Source organism: Fusarium solani, assembly GCF_023522795.1.
Source record: "Fusarium solani strain SB1 chromosome Unknown bctg00000006, whole genome shotgun sequence".
Classification (NCBI taxonomy): Eukaryota; Fungi; Ascomycota; class Sordariomycetes; order Hypocreales; family Nectriaceae; genus Fusarium; species Fusarium solani.
Window position 1 is genome coordinate 2,710,040 of NW_027072151.1, and position 15,567 is coordinate 2,725,606.

Sequence of the window (15,567 nt, forward strand, 5' to 3'; positions counted from 1 at the left end):
TCAGGCGAGTGATAAGAGATATCCCAATGGCTGTCATACTCGCATAATCTCCGCTCAAAGGTGTTGGACAGTCAAAGGCAAAGAGGGGGAAAGATTATCGTCGTTGGCATTCTCTATCACATTCGCGCTCCAACAATCTATGGGACAAGAACCCATACTTGTACTGGAAGACATAGACGGGGGAGAAACGCTGCCCAGTGGCCAGGGGGACAAAGAAAACAAGCACAGGAGTGTCATGATAAGACTTCCACTATCCGCCTTCAAAAAGTAAAGATGCGCTTGTTCACAGCTATCCACGGCTCTTCCACGATGGTTCAACACCCCCATGCCAATGGGGCATTTCTTTTAGAGCTTCCTCTGGACGGCTCGCTCTGCCACACGCGATCGGAGCCACCAAAGTCAGGGCTCAGATACCCCGTATGAGCCAAGGCAGCGTCCAATGAGGTATGTGGATCGCACAAGTCAAAGGGGACAAGAAGGACGGGAGGGTCAGTCGCCCACCACTTCCAGGGAGCTAGCTGGCAGAAGGAATGCGGATGGTTCCACCAAGCGGGTGACGGGGGAGTGTGCGATGCGTATGGGGGAGACCACGGACCAAGGGGGGTGCAGCTTTCAATTGATCGACTCTTTCGCCTTGGTACTGCCTGGCGCACTTAGCTTTCTCGCGTGGCAGCGGCGCAAGAGGCTGATTGAAGGAGTCGGCCGCCGTTGCAGCCATCTTTCCGCGTGTGCGCCGTGGCTTACACGGACGGCCGGTGAGTGTTTACCGAGCGGTTTTCAGTGGGTCTAGCACGCACACTAGCGCCTTCCCATCTCCCGTTTGGGATGGGACATTATATCTTCAACGTTTGGGTCTGGACTCGGACGAGCATCGATCCTGACCCTCTTTTGACAGGGGCACGCCAAGACCACTTGCAGATGCCGAGCTGCAGGCAGCAAACACCGCATGCCTGCATTTAGAAACCGATCAGCAATTGTACAAGCCCGAAGACATCCAGGGTTTCGCGTTGGATGTAGGTTGCCGAGCTTGAGCTTGCGCTGGGCTGAACATGGGCCATCAACGTGCGTTGACCACGTCACTGAGTCGAGGCAACTGTAATCAAGGTGCACTTTGGGCCAGTCGCCTCCAATCGCTATACCCAATGATGCTTGTTGTTGCATGTCGTTGGTGTTGAGAAGTTGATAGCGACCTACACGAAGTCTGTCGATCTCAACATGTAAGGCGGAAAAGAGGGAGAGTGGGAAAGAAACAATGCTATTGTTGAAACTGTTTCTTCTCCGCAAGTACCACGTGGTGTCGGTGTAAGTGCTCGGGTAGTTCCTTGCGACGGCCGGCCAAATGACAAAAAAAACATTCAGGTGCATACAAGTAGGAAGGTGCCTATATCCCAACCTTCCATATTACCACCGAGGACAGAATCAAATGGTTCGTGGCTAGAGAAGATGAGACATGCGAGCAATCGGTGAGTGGAGCATTATGGTTCCTAGACGTTTGGGGGAACATCAATTATTTGGGAATATTCGCGAGGTTTAGGGTAGGATGAGGTAACATGATTACAATGGTAAGGCTAAGGGTTGGAGAAGAATCACCGCTCGGATGCCAGAGCGAATAAGACGAGAAGTGTCTTCCAGAATAAATGCAGAGATAAGGCATTGGTGATCAGAGAGTGGGAAAAGAGGTAGTGATTGTCTGTCCAGCTCGAGTGGGATGTGAAGCGGAGAGGCTTTAGAACACTCGCCGTGTGCTTCTTGCTCAGGTACTCAACACTTATGGGCACCTTGCCTTCCAAGCCGCGACAGTAACAAACGGTTATCACATATCCCAAGAAGTAAATTGTAAATGGGTGTGAAGAGTAGGTCGTGATATAAGCTCAAGTGTCCCCCGTCGCTCTGACCTGTCCCCCCGACACTGAAACGCCTCTCCATGTCCCACGGCTGGCCTAGAGATACAATCACTTGTCCACTGGCTTATCATTCTCCTTCTTATTCTTATTATGATCGCTCGCATCGGCGTTGGGATGGCTAGGGGCAGGTTCGTAAGTCGATGAGCTGGTAGCACCACCGTTGGCAATTTGGACTTGTCGATCGGAAAAGGAAGATGTGTCGTAGAGAAAAGGCAAGAGCATCGAGGAGTGGTCGGTGGAGCTATATATGGGTTAGTATGAGACAAGACTTGATCTTGTCTAGGGTTGTGTACTGACGGCACTCCGCCATTCACATGGCCAGTGTCAGTGGAAGCTGAGTTGAAAGTCATGAGGGGCAGTCAATATTATCTTTGGCAGAATAATGAGTGCCTGTAGGTCGCAGTGGTTTGGAGAGTCAAAGGGGAAAATCCAAGATGGCAATGCCAGGTCTGGAAACGGGCGAGGCTTGGGAGCGAGGGCGGGAGGATAGGAATTTGTGTGGATGAAGAGAGAGTAACTGAACAAAGCTTTAACGATGGCAAGAGTTTAATTCTGTTCGACTGTGGTCCTTGGGAAAGACCTGGAGGAAGCGAGTGGGATGGGACGGGTTTTATATCACGATGACCGCCATTGTTGTCTATGTGGTGCGCCTCGTCTCCGTCAAAGTCAAGGTGAACTTCGAGAAGAGGCAACCTCCAAGCCATGCGCTTGACAAGGGGACGACGGTCACTGAGGTGCTGTCGTGGGGAGCTCTCTGGTCGTTTGTAGGCCAATCCGTACGGATCGACCAAAATTCGCATCCACGATGATACCCCTGCTCCATGCCACGGCCAAAAGTCGCATCTCGTCCAGCATGTGTTACAACTCGAGATGCTTTGTTTTGCCAGTCCAGAATTTGCTTTTTGCCCACCGTTCCCAGAATTCGCCTTTATCCCCACCCCCGGGCCTCAAGTTTCGGGAGCCCAGATATGGTGTCTTGGCAAGAGGCCCGGGCTATATGGATAATGTCAGGAAACAAAGCTGTTGAGAGCGAAAGCATTGACAGGGGGAGGGGTGTGGGATTCGGGGCCGGGGATGCCATAGAGAGAGGCGTGTCAAGAGTAATAATAGGATGAAGAAGTGGTGGAGGTGGAGTCGATTGTTGGCAATAAGGCAATAAGGCAGAGGGCATCAAGAGGCCAGGCCGGGATCCATGAAGACTCTCTGGAGAGAGGCTCCCCAAGGACTCCTTACCCCGAGTTGCGAACTAATCCCCGCACGCCCTCCCTGAATGGGATATTGATCCGGCATGGGCCCTTCAGGGGCGCCTCGCTAGTATCGCGCAGCGATCGACTCTGCGGATCAGACGACGGGAAGATGACGACGGAGACAGGACCAGGGAATAGACGGTGCTCCGGGCGGACCAGATCTGACCGCATCCGAATCCATTGTGCTGGGTGTGGCCCCGGCAGCTTCGGGCGAGACAAGCCATCCCGCACGGCTTCCCCAATAATCCTCGATTCCAGGTCGGTGGACGTATAGTTGCCGAATTAGTCGCCAGGCCCACGAGAGTGATGGACACATCAATCGCCGGTGGACGAGGCCAACGCAACAGCAGCTTGCTGACGAGAGGCAGGTCAACGGCTGAACCAACACTCTTACCTGGGCACATTTTATAAGGGGCATCTTTCTTTTTGCATGATCACGATAGTCTAGAGAGTGGTCAACTTGATGGGTTGGTCTGGCAGAGTCCGCGCTGGACGGACACTCGACTCCGAATTGGTGACTTGGACTCGAGACGCGACCGGGCGAAGTGGCAGCGAAACCCGGCGTCCAACCGCGAGGCCTGGCTTCTGCTCCATCAACGTCAGTCCGACCTCTGTGGGTTTGGCAGCTGAGCCTAGGGAGGGAGCGACGGAGAAGTTTGTGAGCTAGGCGACGCCGTCGCGAAGGGAACGACTTCCCGCAAAAAAACAGCCCTGCGTGTGCAGCACATGGATCGTTTCACCCTGGGTGTGTGGGCGATTGCAAGAAGAGCCAATTCTCGTCTGGAGCATCCCGTCGCCAAATCCTCCCCCGGTAAATCTCCAGAACCTCGTCTGGACGCGCTAAAAGAGACCGCGGCTGAGCTACAGGGAACCGAAGTACCCCGGACAGAAGTTTGGAGCGCCCCACGCTCCCGCGGTTTGTGACATGGGATCCTGATCCGTAGCAACCTCTCTCCGAATGTGAGTTGAAGGCTCACGCAGGTGACCCAAGAAAGTAGGTGGGAGGGCCGGGGGACAAGGTGAGCGTGGCCGAGCGTCAATGCGCACGATCATCATCCTGATCCGTCTCGGCTCCGCGAAGAGGCTGTTTTGGAGCCGGCCCTGACCGTTTGGCAGAGCCTGCACAAAGTATTCTCCAACGTCGGCTCAACTTCGATTTGCCCTGCGGCGGATTGCGTCGATTCGGAGGAGCCTACCCAATGCGGCATGATCTCCGAGGCAAATTGATAGCGGTGCCATTCCTTGGCAGCAGCCCAGAGAACACACAACCAGGACCGCAAATCTCATCTCTGCAAGCCAAAGGCCCAGATTAGCTGGCCGCCTCGCCCCGCTTCATTTGCCTGCGGGAGACTTTTGGCCCCTGATTACCGGCAGATCGTTGTCCTTGCGATCAGGCAGGGTTGCTGCGGGTCCGACAACCAGCGCCAACTTCTGTCAACTTTCGTGCATCCACCACCAATTTTCGTCAACTTTAGTCAACCCCGACCCAAATTGTCACCTCTGGACTCGGTTTTGTGTGATGTCTTCCGAGCAACCACACCACCACGTTTCTACACGCCCTCGGTCCCATCCACCCCGTACCGCCCTATCGAATCTGGGGTGGTTGGTCCTTCCTGGCCGGAGTGTCTGAGCTTGGATCTCACTCTTGTCTCGTACCTTCTTGGCCCCTGTCTTTGAGCGACACCGCGGCAATTTTGGAATTGATAAGTCTCCAGCGGGTTTGGATCCGTAGCCGTCAGGGCCATGTGTTGCGTTGCGAAGGTTCGTCATCGAGCCAAAAACCCGCTGCGCCTGATGTAGCTCTCCTTCTTTTCCGATAAAACAGATTCTGCAGGGCCTTGTGAGTGACTCCAGCTGTATATTGCGTTCTCTATGTCTCTATGGATCACCTGTCATCTTCATTGATCCCTTGCTCATCGGAACCACGGCCAATGGTCAGGTAAGCAAACCGACAGTTGAGCGAGGGTCTCTGATCAAGCTCTGAGACACAGGTTCTCAGGAGCAAAAGCTGGACTCGGAGCCTGCGTCAGAACCCAGCTTTGATTAATCTTCCCTGTCGGTCTGGAAACATGACTTGGCAACCTTTCCATAAGAGGTTTAGTTAAGGGCTTGACTGGACAAGGGATGACCACTTTCGGGCCCACTGGAGTGTTCAACGTTTCTTGGGCTCAAACTTGAAGACGGCGACGGATCTATGATCGTCTGGTACCGTCTCGGACCGAGATCGATTCCCTCCCCTTCAGCCCGCCCGTATCCGTACTCGATTGCGATCAGGGAGGTCGGGCCCATCCGTTCCCAGGGCTGATGACACACACCCAACCGTTACGTCGCACGACCAGCCTCGTATGTACACCTGCCGAGCGTTGACGGGTGTCCATACCGGAAAAAGCACGCACCGACCCCGATCACAAACCCCTTGGTCCCTGCCATGCGTCTTTCATCGCCCGTGGTATCGGTGTCAAGAGAGTTGACATTGGCGCTGAGTCTCAACAGCTGACCGCCCGATATCCGAGCCCCCATCGTTACGAAATTAGGTGTTATTTGTCCGGGCAGGAGAAACACTTGCACAAACTTGGGGTTACATCCCGACTCTTCTGGTAGTCAAATTGACGAGGTGAGCGCGCTAATTGGCGGAGCATTATCAGCTAGCAATGTCAGCCAGCAATGGCAGCCAGCAATGTCAGCCAGCAATGTCAGCCAGCAATGGCAGCCAGCAATGTCAGCCAGCAATGGCAGCCAACATAGTTCGAGTATAGGTGCCCCCGCTCGAGGGGAGTTAAAGTGATGTTCTAGTCCTCCTTTGACTGTCATTTATTTTTGGCCCATGTGCGATGGATGCCATCAAAGCAACCCGCCAGTGACGGAGGTACGTACCCCATGGAACGTTCGCGCCTTTCTCTGGGAGGCGCAGTCCGTCATCCGCTTCCCGTCGAATCTTCCAGCGTATTCTTTTTGTTTCTCTTTGTTTCCGGCACTAGATTCGTATCCCCGGAGCATTTGATTCAAGCCTGAATGAACCACTCTCGGACGAACCCTCCTGCGGCTCAGGGCTGCCTCAGCTGCGTTGGGCTGAATCGCAAACCATGACGGTGATTGAGAGCTGACGCGCCACCCTATGAGTCTTCTGTATAAAGCATCTTGAGCCATGAACCTCGATGATTCGGGCCTACCATGCTCGTTCACCCAACCAGCTTACCGATGAACCTCCGACATGGCCTCGTCTGCTCCCTCCTTCGCCTTTCCCTTGACCCCTGATTGGTCTTTTGAGGATTTTGACGAGTTCATGGGCCAGCCCTTATTTGCTGCTCCGACTTCTCAGTGTCTCTCTCCAGTTATCATTTCAGGGCCCTGCATGGCGCCCTCTCCGTTTCACCCCGCCAAGAGGAACCACAACGCTTTTTATTGGAGTCGCCATCTTATCAATCTTCAGAGGCCTCTCGGTCTCCTCCACTAAAGAAAACGGCTGTGGCCGACGATGTAAATTACAGCTGCCCATACCGGAAGCGCAATCCTGAGGTTTTTAACGTGCGCGATCACCCGACATGCGCGACTCGATCGTTTCCTAGCATTACGATGGTCAAGTAAGTCTCTCCTCCCAACCCTACGAGACCCTTGTCGCTGATTGTCCAGCAGACGGCACATCATGTCTACGCATCTCTTGTCGCAGTGCGCCGAGCAGTGTGAAAACTGCCACTCGTGGTTTAGAAATAAGAATGCGCTGATGATGCACTCTGGAAGCGGAATGTGCCCTCACCATTTTAGCCCATCGACCCGGAAATGCGACATGGGCATCGACCAAGAGATGGAAGCCAAGCTCCGAGATCGCCGGGCCATCTGCCAAGTACTCACTTGGCGCGATCTCTGGATGACCATCTTCCCAGGGTGTGGCGAAGTGCCGAGTCCAGGTATGAGCCCTCTATCCCGGCCGACTGGTTGTCGCTAACCTTTGTGTAGCCTTCAGACCTGTTGTCGAGGGCCCTGAAGCCCTCGAGTTTTTCTTTCGGGGTCTTTCAGGCCTTGATGGACCAGGAAGACACCGCGCACAGGCCATGATTCATTCGAGTTGCGACTGCGATGACTTTGGAGAAGCGTTGCGAAGAGTGTACGGGTTCGTGGTCGATGTGCAGAGGAGATCGGGCGGGTTCCCTGATTTTGGTGTTGAGACGTCTACAACTTACATTGGCGGCCGAGGCGGGTTCTAGGTCAAGCATACGACGTTCACAAGTTGGATCAAAGGTTGGGTATCGGCGGTGTCTTTAGATCTCTAGTCTTGCATCAGTCTGGTGGCGTTGGGAGTTTTCGGGAATTATGCTGTCTTGTTTTCATGGGCATACGGACAAGAGGTTATACACTGGAAGAACATGGTCCTCCTCCTGGCTCGAGCAACACCCCTCCCCCTCAAGGATGGGCTAGCTCCCGAGTCTAAACAAACAAGGGAATGCAATTTAAGGTTATTGGAGACGATTGCCGGCGATCCACCGTCCCACCCGGGAACGGCACGGCCCCACCCGGGCCGAAAACCTTGAATTAGTCAAAGGAAACGAAAAAAGACTTTCTTGACTTCCATTCCCATCTCTATCATCTCATGTTTCGGCTGGGTTTCAAGTTCAGCTCGAAAAGGAGGCCTCTTGGGCGGTCCCCCGTACTACTGCAGCTCGACGTGGCCATTGGCCCACCGCACCACACTGCGAACCCGCTGACGTGAGAGGGTCCGTTTCACAGTATTTATGGCATCCTTGACCAATGCGTCAAACTGACGCGCGCCATTCTCAAACTGGCGCCCTTCTTGTACGAGGACGGCGTCTGACTCGACGACGTCTGTTAAATCTTCAAGAGGGTGGCCACCAACATGTTTAGATGTGGCGATGTGCAAGTCCTCGGCGGACCACTTGCGCGTCGCCCAAGCGCCGGAGCCATTCGGAGCCTCGCAATCGTTTGTTTACTTGTGTCTTAGGCGCCTCTCCTTTTTTACTCCTTCAGCAGGCTGCCTCGTTTTCGAATTGTTTCAAATGTTTCGTTTCATGTTTCGTTGCCTTCGGACACCATCTTTCCCTTTGAGATGGTTGTCCGGCAGAGCCGGACTTGCCGAGCCTGCTCGACAGCCCCGTCTCATTGTTCCTCCCCCACGGCTATTGGGCATCGGCAGTTTCACAAAGCAGAAGAGACGACGTGTTTGCGTAATCGAGTTTCATTAGGCTGACCCGTCTATCCCATTTTCGTTCATCGTCCGGCGCTCACAATCGCGATGCTGAGAGCCTCACTCAGTCCCACCGCCGTCTCGTCATTAGGTTGGCTCCAGGCCAACAACATCAAACATTAAACATTTCCAGAACATCAGCCCTGGGCCTCGCAGAAGGCCATCTCATTTGCATCGCCGCTCCCTCAATTACCCAAGCCAAAAATAAACATTTCCATTAGTCACAGCCTGCTCTTTCCAGAACTGTTCTTGGTGCCCTGCTGTTTCGCGTTGTCGGAGTTGGGGGCCGGCGTCGGCTTATCATTTGCAAAGAGCTTGGACACATTGTCGACGGCTGTGGTGGCCGCAGCAGAGGGGCCGGGTACGGTTGCGCCGCCCCAAATCAGACGCTCCTGAACGGGGGAGACGTCGTAAATGAAGGGCTCGATCATTTTGCTGGTCTCCATTGTTCTACAACGGAGTGTCAGTGTCGGTGTTGAGCGACATCGCCATGTGAGGCCGGCTTACTCGGTGTCGTTGACAGTGGTTGACAAGAGGATGAAAAAACGCGACCTCGTTGGAGGCAATTGGGGTTTGAAGTGCCAAGGTGGAGATGAATGATCGGCGTCTTCTTAAACGCGATAGAGTCACTGTCGAGTCGGGACAGAGACAATTGAGTATCGAGGTGAGAGGGGAGGAGACTGTTTGAGAGTAATAACGTGATAATATGATATTGAAAATTAGGGGACAGGAATAGCAGTCTGAATTACCTCCATGCTTGGATAGAAATGAGAAAGAAACGAACATTGTTGGGAAAGGGATCACTTATTAAATAGGGAGCCTGGGGGAGTTCGGCTGCAAAGGAGGCTCTACACCCTTTGACTTCATACACTCCTGCATTAAATTGAAGGTGGTGCGGAGGGGCCGGCAAGAGACGCATCCCAACCTGCTTGCCCCCTAGGCTTATTGTAGGCGTTGCGTCGTTGGATCACACGCGTGTTGAGGCCGGCGTGTTTTGAACGTGCTCTGTGTGGCAATTGATGAAGCCTTCAGCCTGGTCACTCAGCCGTCTTTGAAGGGGTTTCGTGGTGTGCACGAGTGGTGTTTCGATCTTGGAAGATTTGAAGTATGCGCAATGGTCGTGTACATGGAATAATCCGCATCTTTACTCTTTTTACGCCGAAGCACCAACTCTTCATCGCTGCGCATTCGACGATGGTGGTGATCTCCCTGTTTGACCTCCATTTCCGTGGCAATCGCCTATCCCCACACCGATTGCAGTGTCTCAACCACCCCAGTTGTGTACACCGCCAACGTGCTGTTACACGTGTACTCGACGTAAAGCGTGTCTGTCTTTTGCGCATGCTCGCTGCATGACACACCTGTTGCCACACGATACCAGCAGATGAATCTTTGTCAATTCTCATTAGCCAGCCGAGTTGCCCAATTCCGTACCAGCCCTCCGCCGCTCCGTGCCCAGCATGCGAGGCGCCACACACAATGTATTCTCATCTTATCCCCGAAAAGTGTTAAAAAAAGATTCAAGAAGAACAATAAGATACAAGGCAGAGATCTAAGATAATCATTCTACTGGGATGTCTTTATTAAGCATTTTTATCAGTTTTATATAAGCTTACTTACAAGAGTCGAGATGGATTTAGTCTTATTTACTGTTTTATTGTGTCGTTTATTTCCTGACTCTTGTGGTTGCATCCTCGGGCACCGGATCTCAAGTCTATTTCCCCGGTCATCAATCTCTTCACGTCAGCAGCGCTGACTGTTCATTGAATTACCATGAGGCTTTGTCACCGGGTCATACGGTAAATACGGTAGATAGGCATCATCTGTAACATGATGCCTAAAACCGATGCGCTGGCGATGGCTTCACCCAGATATGATATCCGCACACCAAAAAATCATTATCCTAATCGCCGAAGTCCGCGGGGTCGGAATTTTTGGAAAGAATTGCCGTGGCTGAGCCTATTGATGGGGTTGAAACCATCATGAACTGAGGGACTGGAAAGTGCGGAGGCCTGAGAGGTGATGACGTGTAAACAAACTGAAGGCCTCACGACGGAGAGCGCATTCAATCCTGTGAGGCCAGTAAATGATGTACGAGTCAAAGAAAATGAGGTTTCTGCGAGAGCCAACATGAGCTGCTGGCCCTCGCGCGACAGACTCGATTGGCTGGTCATGCATTAAACAAGCAATTCAGCCTTTCCGGCTGTGCTGTGTCTGCCTGGTAATTACAGTACGAGGCCCTTCGGAGTTATGCATAGCAGCCCAGCGTGATTGGGACTTTGGGTCCGCCCAGTTGAGGACCACCACGCCTCGTCTCTCGCCACAGGCGGCTAAACCACACCTGTGTCGAACGAAGGGCATTCAACGAGTGACAGGCTGCGGTTGAGAAAAAGGTGATTCTTTCGGGAAACGGTTCTATTTCAGGATGTCTGCCTCCACAGCTGAACGGGAACGGTTCATTAATCAGCTGGAGCCTAGACAGGCTGGTTGGCTTTCGTAACAAGGCTGATATTAAGATTCGCCACCCGAGGCAAATTACCCCAGGTTCAGACAGCGTTGTATAAACGGGCGGCGGCGCTTTGCCACGCGGCCCTTGCATGGCTTGGTTGAGGCTTTCTGGTTTCCCTCCTGGTTAAGCAATTTATTATTTGACTTGACTGCTCTCACCTAGACATGTTTACTTCACAACTCACCCCACTCTCTCTCTCTTTCTTCGCAGCCCCTAGTGCTGCAACCTGTCAATCATGAGTGACAACATCTACTTTCCTACCTTCGCAGGGGACGGGCTAGACTTTTCTGGAACACCAGGGCCTGGACCATCCTATTTCCAGGAGAAGAGGCAGTACTCCCTCGACCCGACAATCACCGCGCTAGATGCAGAGGGTGTTGCGTTTCATTCCCAGGAACCAGAGGTGCAGACGACCAACCAATCCTTCAGCTGCCCCTACAGGAAGCGCAATCCTTGGATGTTCAACGTCCGCGATCATCATATCTGTGCCACTCATTCGTTCCCCACCATCGCCCTCTTGAAGCAAGTCCACTTCTTGTATAACACCTCATTCGCTCTTCTCACTTACACGAGGTCTAGGCGTCACATCGTGTCAAAGCACCAATCAAAGGATTTTACCTATTCCTGCAACAACTGCGGCATTCCTTTTCGGGCGGATCTTGATCGGCAGCTGCACCAGGAATCGGGGCTTTGCTTCAGGCACCGCACGTGTTACTCCGATGAGCATGACAATGGCATCACTGAGGACATGCTTCGGAGGCTCCGCGACCGCGGGGCTAGAAATGGTGTTTCTGACTGGAGCACGCTTTGGATGACCATTTTCCCAGAAAGCGATCATATTCCCAGTCCCGGTAAGCCGCCCGAGCGATTGATTGCCCTAGCTTAACGCAACCCATGCGATACCACACCGGTCTTTCACTAATACGGCCGACCGTCAGAGTTCGTCCCGGTTGTCGAAGCCCACGAGACTTGGTGCCACTTCTTCCAGCGACTCCGGGAACACAGTTGTTCCATGTCCGCAGAGCTCATGATGCAAGATGCCCGTGTGCATCTGCAGATGCTCATCAGCCAAGGACAAAGCTTTCTTGCCGCTCTTGGGAGCACTATACGTTGGATTGGTTGCTTTATCTCGAACGTGACACAGAGGTCGAGGATGGGGAGGCCGCACTGGTTGGATGAGGCCCTGCGATTCAGCATGAACACAGGGAATTGACTGTTGGCTTGGTGGGTGCTGCAGGGGCCCTGCGGAACCTGGAGATCTGTTGCACATCACTCAGTAATAGCAGGTAGCGAAGTGACATGGCGTCTTTTTCTTTCACACACAACCGGCCCTCCGGGTGCGTCTCCACTTTCACGGTGTACTACTCCGGCCCGTTGCTCGAACGTTCCACATTGCCCAATTTGGCAGTTTGGATGTTGACAACGATCTACCAGCTCAAGCATTATAGGCCAATAGCTCAGATACCCAGTTATCCATCTATTAGACTACCAAGGCGCTGGATATCTAGCACATCGACTCGGCAATATTGTCTCCCTCCAAGGCAAGTCATCGTGAGTAAATTCTGATTATTAGTTCTTCTTATTTTAGAAGATCGTGGCTGTCCGCCAACATCTACACGAAACAGACATCTTAATGTTATCTAAGAGCCAGGTATGAGCGACAGTTCATCGCCGCGGGCGAAACCATTTGTGAGTGATTATATGAAGGTCGTCACGTCGCCGCATCTTGGGGCCAACTCACAAGAATGCAATGCGTGGGCACACGCTAGTCAAAGTAAGAGACTCGCAAATACCATTGGTCGCAGCAACAGAAATGTTTATGAGGGACTGGAAACTCAAGAGGTCAGACCGTCTGACAAGGCTTTCCACAAAGTTCTCAGAAGATGACAGACATCGAGGCAACCCGCTGGCATGGTTTCTCTGTGAGGCGGCCTCGTCACAGTTTGCAGGAGGCTCCCACCCCGCTTCTCGCACCTGAGACTCTCTTCTCTCTTGAGATGTACGTCATATGTCCTGTCACAGGCTTGGTTCAGTAGCGTATCAACCAATCATGAGCTTGTGGAACACTGCACACCGCACTCTTTCAGTTGGACCCCCCAAGCGGATGACGGACAATCTGATTTGAACAATCAACAAATACATTATTTGGGCTACCGCCTTTGCTTATCTGCTGGGCGACCTTGAGCAGCTGGATGTGAGCCAGTACTTGACCGCGTGTTGGCATTCTATTGGGTCTTTAACCAAGTCTCGGTATCAGACTATCATGTATTTGAGGAGAGAAAGTTGTTTGGGATGATCTCGGTTTCTTGCCTAGGTAGATATATGGACGCTCAATAAAGCACAGGGAGCTTCGAATTGGTGGGAGATGAGGTGCGACAACAATTAACTTCTGGCAGCAACCTGAAAGATGCAAAGAATCAGAAATGTACGGCTGTACATCTTCAGGGACTCGACATCCATTACCAAACCATCCAGCTATGCAGGCATCCACGCCGTAAGTCTACGCCCTTCGATAGAAGTGTCCAAAGGGAGGACTTGGGTGGGAAAAGGCGTGTCCGTCCTTCTACTAGGCCCGAGAGTGCATTTTCACTAAATGACTAAGAATGACTGAGGTCCGTCGGGGCAAACATTAAGTCTTGGGAGACATGTACCCCGTTCTTGGCAGAATGGGATATGCCGAGAGGTACAGCGCCTTGGGGCTGTGCGCGACCTCTTGCTTCTACATGACTTAAATCTACAGTAGCCAACCCTAGGGCCCCATGTCATTAGTCTCTCCAAGTCGACCAGGGCCTGATCCGCCCTGGTGTGGCTAGTGGTTCCCAGTCTAAAAAAATGTGGCACACCAAACCACCGAGATCCAGGCGCCCGTCAGGGACTGGGTCTTGTCTGGGTTGTTTGTCAAACGTGTGGGTGGCTGCTATCTTTACCTGATTAGTCGCTCTGGCTGGTGCCAACCCCTCACAGACAGGTGTGTGGCTGCAGCCTTCAAGCTGCTATATTTCCAGGTTACCAATTAGTGTTTCACTCACCAAGAAACGCTGTGCAGGGGCTGATGGATGTTCTCCCTTTTCAACACGCAAAATCACCAGAAAAGCGAAATATTATAACAAAATTAAATGAATAAATGAAATCTCAGAAGCTTATTATGATCTTCTTTATTATTATTTTTTCTATCTTGATATCTCCAACCATAGACCGCCGAGGTTGCCTCATTTTCTAGTGCCATTTTTTGCTGGGACCAGGCTCGACCGCTAGCCCGCTCGAGAGCGCTTTGGCCTGAGATGTCTCGATACGGCGGCGCTGAGGTGCCTCATTGGGCCGTGTACTAGGTACATGTGCTGCTTCAAGCTCGGGTTGAGAACACGCTCCCAAGCACATCCCATCCATTTGCGACTCAAGCACGGAGTATAAAGGAATCAAACCCCCAACCCTCCTGTTATTCTCGATGGCTCACCACTATCCCCATTAAGCAGCCCTTTTTGTTTCTCATTTTCTCTACTCAAAGACATGTCCCTGCCTGAGCCTTGCACCATGTTTGACAGCGGCTTTGACTGGGGCTCACTGTTCCCAGATGGCCTGCTGCAGCCTGCCCCAGACCTTCTGTACGGCTCAACATCACCAAGCTCGCAAGGTACCAAGAGAAGACGCGATGACCCTGAAGAGGGAGAGTCTTCGGTACATCTGGTGGGCGGAAGGAAGAGCTCGAGAGTCGACGTTTTTTTCAGCTGCCCCTACCGCCGGCGAAACCCTCGAGTGTTTAACGTCCGCGACTTTCCTACATGTGCCCACCACTCCTTTTCTAGCATCACTCTGGTCAAGTAAATGCTGCATTTCCATGGATTTTCTGCGAGGTCGGTACCTGACTACTGCTTAGACGCCATGTGATGTCGGCACACCAGGCCAGGGACTTTATTTTCCAGTGCAAGACATGCAGGGCTTGGTTTCCTACGCAAAAGGCCTTGGATAACCACTCCAGCCACCAGACCTGCTCTAGCCTGCCGCATCTCGTCGTTGATGACTACGACAAGGGCATCACAGAGGAAATGGAGAGAAAACTGCGGGATCGCCGCAGTAAAAACAAGGTGCTGGAATGGGAAGGCCTGTGGCGCACCATCTTCCCCACCAGCCAAGGCATCGCCGCGCCTGGTAAGCTTCCCCAAGGCTCATCGTGTTAGTGAGGCTGATGGCTCGATTCAGACTTTGTGCCAATCATTGAACATGACGAAGGTAGGGAGCGTTTCTACCAAGGGCTGTCGGAGCTGGAACCCAGCATGATCCTCGAGGTACGGGGTATTTTATTCAAGGCCCTTGAGGTTCATCCAGTTGAAGTTGTGCGCGAGCTCGATGGCCTAGTCAAAGTGCTCTCTTCACCAGCCCAGAGGATGTTGAACTCGGAAAGTGAAGCCATCCCTGATGAGGGTTCGGTGACACTGTCCTGGGAAACCACGCCCAGTGCTTTGTGAAACACGTCCGAGGACATGGCTACAAGCCAATCCTTTAAGTTAACATGCCTCGGACTGTCAGAAGGAGCGGCAATTCGTCATACTGACCCCGGCCCCGGTGCGGCCCCGGCGGCGGCCGGCGCACTTTACCCCTCCCCCACATTGACGCAAGCTTGGAGCTTCCCCTCCAGCCAACTTAGAAGCTATCCACTGATAAGGGCCGCTGCTCATGTCGCCGCCCGCCGCCGGCCACCAACTGGAACTGTCT

The 15,567-nt window shown here is 52.8% G+C and overlaps 5 protein-coding genes across 5 annotated transcripts; 3 read left to right on the plus strand and 2 right to left on the minus strand.

The window, feature by feature from the left end:
- Window positions 1–1,952: 1,952 nt before the first annotated feature.
- MRS44_010561 (uncharacterized protein) lies at window positions 1,953–2,254 on the minus strand (the record flags this gene model as incomplete). The annotated part of the gene is made up of 2 exons (XM_046281516.1): window positions 1,953–2,145; window positions 2,202–2,254. The coding sequence occupies 2 exons, from the start codon at window positions 2,252–2,254 to the stop codon at window positions 1,953–1,955; spliced, it is 246 nt and encodes an 81-aa protein (XP_046128409.1).
- Window positions 2,255–6,794: 4,540 nt separating this feature from the next.
- On the plus strand, window positions 6,795–7,353 carry MRS44_010562 (uncharacterized protein; the record flags this gene model as incomplete). Its single annotated transcript, XM_065620164.1, has 2 exons — window positions 6,795–7,056; window positions 7,106–7,353. The coding sequence occupies 2 exons, from the start codon at window positions 6,795–6,797 to the stop codon at window positions 7,351–7,353; spliced, it is 510 nt and encodes a 169-aa protein (XP_065476353.1).
- Window positions 7,354–8,569: 1,216 nt separating this feature from the next.
- On the minus strand, window positions 8,570–8,779 carry MRS44_010563 (uncharacterized protein; the record flags this gene model as incomplete). Its single annotated transcript, XM_065620165.1, has 1 exon — window positions 8,570–8,779. One exon carries the CDS (start codon window positions 8,777–8,779, stop codon window positions 8,570–8,572), a length of 210 nt encoding a protein of 69 aa, XP_065476354.1.
- A 2,313-nt stretch (window positions 8,780–11,092) lies between these two features.
- MRS44_010564 (uncharacterized protein) lies at window positions 11,093–11,743 on the plus strand (the record flags this gene model as incomplete). Its single annotated transcript, XM_065620166.1, has 1 exon — window positions 11,093–11,743. The coding sequence occupies one exon, from the start codon at window positions 11,093–11,095 to the stop codon at window positions 11,741–11,743; it is 651 nt and encodes a 216-aa protein (XP_065476355.1).
- Window positions 11,744–14,388: 2,645 nt separating this feature from the next.
- On the plus strand, window positions 14,389–15,320 carry MRS44_010565 (uncharacterized protein; the record flags this gene model as incomplete). Its single annotated transcript, XM_065620167.1, has 3 exons — window positions 14,389–14,675; window positions 14,732–15,027; window positions 15,085–15,320. The coding sequence occupies 3 exons, from the start codon at window positions 14,389–14,391 to the stop codon at window positions 15,318–15,320; spliced, it is 819 nt and encodes a 272-aa protein (XP_065476356.1).
- Between the last annotated feature and the right edge of the window lie 247 nt (window positions 15,321–15,567).